This window comes from Otolemur garnettii, unplaced genomic scaffold, assembly GCF_000181295.1.
Source record: "Otolemur garnettii isolate 467f Iridium unplaced genomic scaffold, OtoGar3 scaffold00002, whole genome shotgun sequence".
NCBI classification, from domain to species: domain Eukaryota; kingdom Metazoa; phylum Chordata; class Mammalia; order Primates; family Galagidae; genus Otolemur; species Otolemur garnettii.
The window spans coordinates 20,851,996-20,857,775 of NW_003852397.1; the positions used below are offsets into that span (position 1 = coordinate 20,851,996).

Genomic DNA, 5,780 nt, shown 5'->3' on the forward strand with positions numbered 1-5,780 from the left:
CCTGCCACAAGGCCACAATGCCTGGCTGTTTTTTGGTTGCAGCATCATTGTTATTTGGTGGCCCCGGGCTAGATTCAAACCCACCACCTTAGGTGTATGTGGCTGGCGCCTTAGCCACTTGAGCCATAGGCGCTGAGCCTATGGGTCTTATTATTAAATAAAAATGACTAGAAAATAGAAACATAACTAAAAACACTCTTTGAATAATTATTGTTTTAGATTAGCATATTAAAAATTCATGGCTGTAAGAGGTGTCTGAATTCTAAAGGTACAGCTTATTAGGTTTAAGGTACCGTAGCTAAATAAGTACTAAGAACTTGCATACTTCTTCCAAAGTGCATATCTGCTGATGCATATATTTGATTAATGGTACAGTTAATAGTTGTGTAATACTTATAATAATTTCTTTGGTTGCTATCTGTTCTCTGTATATTTTGTGTCAATATACCTTCAGTGATAGCTGAGTAAGAGTGTTATTATTGTAAAGGTCTCTGTAATTCAGTAGATAGAAAAGGAGGAATTTGTTTTCAAAGGATAAAATTCACAATCTAATTGTAACTTTGATTGTACTAGAAGGAGAATAGACTTTTTTTAGAAACTAATTTAAATTCAAAATTTTCTTTGGTAGTTCAGGGGATTGAAAGTTAATTGTAATTATTTTTAACATGAAATATTTTGAGCATAACACAAAAAGAGTGAGAAATCTAGCAAGCACCTGTTAAGATCTAACAAGGGTACTTACCTTGTTAGATCTTAATATTTTGAGTAATTTAGTTACTAAGTGTTACTAAATGATAGCTAAATGTTAACAGTAACATTTTAGTCTAATTATTGTTCTTTTTGTATAATAGAGGAGATAGGGAAACAGATTTTTCTGCAGCTTTTCTTTTCATTTTTTTTTTTTTTTTTAGCTTTTGGCTGGGGCTGGGGCTGGGTTTGAATCCGCCACCTCTGGCATATGGGGCCAGTGCCCTACTCCTTTGAGCCACAGGCACCACCCGATTTTTCTGCAGCTTTTTACCCATTTCAGTAAATAACAAAATGATTTTATGACATTATTTGTTACAGTATAAAAATAGAGCCTATAATCCTGGTTCTCTGGGAGGCCAAGATAGATAGATTGCTGGAGGTCAGGAGTTTGAGACCAGCCTGAGCAAGAGATAGACCCCATCTCTAAAAATAGCCAGTGTTGTGGCAGGCACCTGTAGTCCCAGCTACTTGGGAGGCTGAGACAAGAGGATCACCTGAGCCCAGGAGATTGAGGTTGCTGTGAGCTATGCTGCCATAGCACTCTACTGAGGGCAACATAGACTCTCAAACAAAAACAAAATGATGAAAACTTGAAAAACTCTTGACTTACATTGAGTTTCCTTTTCTGTGTAAGGGTCACCTTCTGTGTGTGGTTTGGATTTAAATTATATTTGTTTTCAGGATGTAGATTTTTCATTTATAGTTTAGAAAAAATAGGTAATAATAGTTTTAGTGGAATGGGCATAAAGAATTTGTAAAGTAATTGTTAATGTATTAATTAATTACTATGTGAACAGAGTTCTTTACTGAGGCTAGTACCAATCATTTATTTCCTAGGTCTATTTTTGAACTATGGGGTCATGGAAAATCTCCTGAAGAGCTGTACAGTTCTCTTAAAAATTACCCTGTGGAGAAGATGGTGCGTAGTGAAATGTGGTTTTACATAGGCATGTATACAGATTCTGTAGAATTACTAAACTTAAAAAATACATTTGTTTTTATTTTAGGTTCCGTTTCTACATTCAGACTCTACGTATAAAATAAAGATCCACACATTTAATAAAACATTGACACAAGAAGAAAAAGTCAAGCGAATAGATGTAAGTGAATTTGGCAAAAACAAAAAACCTATAGGATTAATGTAGTCTGGCCATTGTTGATATATAAGAGTACCTAAAGTTGGGTGGCACCTGTGGCTCAGTGGGTAGGGCGCTAGCCCCATATACCGAGGGTGGCGGGTTCCAACCCGGCCCGGCCAAATGAAACAAAAAAAAAAATAGCTGGGCGTTGTGGCAGATGACTGTAGTCTCAGCTACTTGGGAGGCTGAGGCAAGAGAATTGCCTAAGCCCAGGAGTTGGAGGTTGCTGTGAGCTGTGACGCCACAGCACTCTACCAAGGGTGATAAAGTGAGACTCTGTCTCTAAAAAAAAAAATACCTAATGTCTTTGAAGTGCTTATTGTTTACCATGTCTTGTTCTGAGTGTTTTTCATGTTTTATTTTATTTTATACTGTTATTAAACTTACAGGATAGATATGATTAGATAGCACTATTGTTCTTTGTGAATTTTTATAGGACATTAGAATTACTTCTATTTTTTAGGCACTTGAATTTCTGCCATTTGAAGGAAAAGTGAATTTAAAGAAGCCACAACATATATTCTCTGTTTTGGAGGATTATGGTTTGGACCCAAACTGCATCCCTGAGAATCCACTTAATATTTATTTTGGTAGATGGGTAAGCAAGTATTCTCTTTACCTATTTCAGTTTGTTTCTGTAAAAGCTAAATGTCTTTGTATTTGATTTATATGTAGTACTTTAGATCAGCTGAAAAGTCAGAACCACTATATGGATAAAAATCAGTTTATGATTATGTTTTTTTTTTTTTTTTCTTTTTCCCCAGAGCGTCCTATGACGCACAAGAGACTTGTTCGATATAGGGCTTAGGGAGGAGGTGACATACCTGGAAATATTAAAATAAGACTTTTCAAATATCTGTACTGCTTTTTTCATAAAGCAGAGATAAGACAAAATGCTGTGATAGTTAAGAGATCTCCTTTGTGAAGAACTCCAGTCTAGATCTTCCATTCTGAAAAGAAATATCATTATTGTAAAGTAGTTCTGCCCATTTCCTTAAGGCTGTGAGTCAGTGGAAGCTGTGATTTGTGATAATTTGGAGGAAAAGGAAAGGGGCAAATCTTACTACTTACTAACCCCCTGGAATAATTGCATTCATATTCAATTCATATTTGGGTTACAAATACAAAGTAAATGGAAAGACCTTAAGAAATGAAAGGTTTTGTCCTTAATGACCCTAATCACATTATTTTTAAGGAACAAGTTTAGAGCAGTAGAGGTAGAAAGAAGTTTTTGTTAACAAGATACTATGATTTTATCGTGAATGATTATTTTAAGTTTGTTTTGTATGGTTATACTAACTTGATAAATATCTCTGATGTAGATTGCAGATGGACAGAGAGAGCTTATTGAGTCATACAGTGTCAAAAAGAGACATTTCATTGGAAATACAAGCATGGATGCTGGGTTATCATTCATCATGGCCAATCATGGAAAAGTGAAAGCAAATGATATTGTGTTTGATCCATTTGTTGGAACAGGTATTTTTATTTAATTGTCAAGCTAGTATGGAGATGTTGCTTTTATATTAGTGAAGGCCATAGTAATATTTGGGTTAAAAGATTAAATGTACAGAATAATCTTTTAATTATCATTGGGTAGTGGCTAAGAGGCAACCACATGCTTGTTATTTAACACTTTTGTCACTTCAGAGATTATGCAGATAGAAGTTGTGGGTTTTATTCCAAGTAAACCACTAGAGGGGAGCATACATCTAATTTTTTTTTTTTTTTTTTTTTTTGGTAATAGCAGAAAAACTTATGGTGTCATTCATTGTAGAAGTGTTATAAAGCTGTATAGTTTATATAAATAGGAAATCTTGAGTGGGAGAGATTGTCATCTTATCAAATGACAAGATAAAATATGTATTCATCCTTTAAATTAATAACCATATATTTGGGTACAAAGTAGTTCCCATGTTCTGTTTTTGATGTGGTTTGTGAAGGCTTATAAATAAGTATGGGAATAGGAAAAGTGATGAGGTATCAGTGGTCTGCAGGCCACTAAAGCAGGTTTGTGTGCCCTTCATTGGGGTGCCCTGGTGATCCTGAATGCCAAACTTACTTCATCCAACTCTGAAGACTTTTTCTTTTTCTTTTTTTTTTTTTTTGAGACAGGAGACTCAAGCTGTCCCCCTGTGTAGAGTGCGGTGCCATCATAGCTCACAGCAACCTCCAACTCCTGGGCTCAAGCGAGTCTCCTGCCTCAGCTTCCTGAGTAGCTGGGACCACAGGCACCTGCCACAATGCTTGGCTATATATTTTTTGGTTGCAGCCGTCATTGTTGTTTGGCGGGCCAGGGCTGGATTCCAACCTGCCACCTTGGGTGTACGTGGCTGGCGCCTTAGCTACTTGAGCCACAGGCGCCAAGCCTGAAGACTTTTTCCTCCTTCGACTTGCTTAATCTTGCCCATACCCAGGGAGTACTCACATTTACTAATAGATTTGTTTGGCCAAACCCACCGTGGCTCCGTTTGTGGCTAGAGCCTCTCCTGTAGCCATCTTTCCCTTTGAGTGTTGATGATACACAGCTAACATTTGTTGAGCAGTGAATGTGTCAGGTATTTTGCTACGTACTCTAATGTTACTATCTGATTTAGTTCTTATAACAGCTAACACGGAAATACTTTTAAAATTTTTCTTGGAAATTATGGCACATGGAAAGGTTAAGTGACTTGGCCAAGGTTATACAGCATATGCGTTTTATAGGACTCAGACTCAAGCAGTATAACTCCAGAGCTCATGCTCTTTTTTTTTTTTGAGACAGAGTCTCAAGCTGTTGCCCTGGGTAGAGCGCTGTGGTGTCATAGCTGATGGCAACCTCCAACTTGGGCTCAAGCGATCCTCTTGCCTCAGTTTTTCTATTTTTAGTAGAGACAGGGGTTTCGCTTTTGCTCAGGCTGGTCTCAAATTCTTGAACTTAAGCAGTCCACCCTCCTCAGCCTCCCAGAGTGCTAGGATTAGGGTGTGAACCACCACACCCGGCCCAGAGTTCATGGTCTTAACGCTGTTAGGGAGCTGCCGCTCTCTGCTTTAAGACCTGCCAGCCAGCCATTAGGTCATACTCTTTAACTTGAGGAAGGTAACCACATATGATATTAGGAAGACGTAGTATGGATTTGAAGTTTCCAACTGATGGAATGATCTCCCGTATCTGTTATTGTTGAATTAATCTATTCGGGAGTCATTTTTCTCCCGCTGTGCTAGTATCTCCATATAGTCCATCCCCAACATACTACCTCTTCTTTTCCTTCCCATCCTCATTATCCTAAATGTTTCCCACCTACGTTTTAAACTTCTTATTGGGAATACTAAACTTATTGAAAAGTTGTAAGTATAAAAATAGAGCAAAGACCATCCATGTATCTTTAATCCAGCCCAAGATAGTATTAACATTTGGCCTCATTTGCCTTATCATTTTTTTCTATTTAAATACCTAATATTTTACTTTCTGTCTCATTTGAAATTGCATCCATTATATCCCTTTACCCTCAAATATGCATGTCTTAAGGATATATTTTCCTATATAATATAATTTTCAATGTTAGTAAATGTATTAATATACTACCATAATATTCATATTCCGGTTTGTTAATTGGCTCCATGATGTCACTGATAGCGTCTTTTCCCCTCTTTGGTGTAGGATCGGGTATTATATTTTATTGTCAGTGTTTCTTTGATCTCTTCAGTTTGGAACAAAGCCAAAGACTTTTTTTTTTTTAATTAAATTTATACTTTTGAAGAATGCTATCTCTCCTCCCTTATTTTTTATCTAGAATGTTCCTTATTTTGGGTTGTTTGATATTTCCTCATGATTCAATTTAGTTTATACTTCTGAGCTAGACTATGACATCACACAGTGTTTTTGTATCCTTCTCAAGGCTCTCTGCCCCC

The 5,780-nt window shown here is 36.8% G+C and overlaps 1 protein-coding gene across 1 annotated transcript in view; it reads left to right on the forward strand.

Moving 5' to 3' along the window:
* TRMT11 (tRNA methyltransferase 11 homolog) overlaps positions 1-5,780 on the forward strand; it is a 52,605-nt gene that overhangs the window by 8,971 nt on the left and 37,854 nt on the right. The window contains exons 4-7 of the mRNA XM_023513427.1: positions 1,588-1,669; positions 1,758-1,850; positions 2,353-2,487; positions 3,212-3,368. Of these exons, the coding sequence (XP_023369195.1) occupies positions 1,588-1,669; positions 1,758-1,850; positions 2,353-2,487; positions 3,212-3,368 (467 nt within the window). The remainder of the gene's footprint in view (positions 1-1,587; positions 1,670-1,757; positions 1,851-2,352; positions 2,488-3,211; positions 3,369-5,780) is intronic.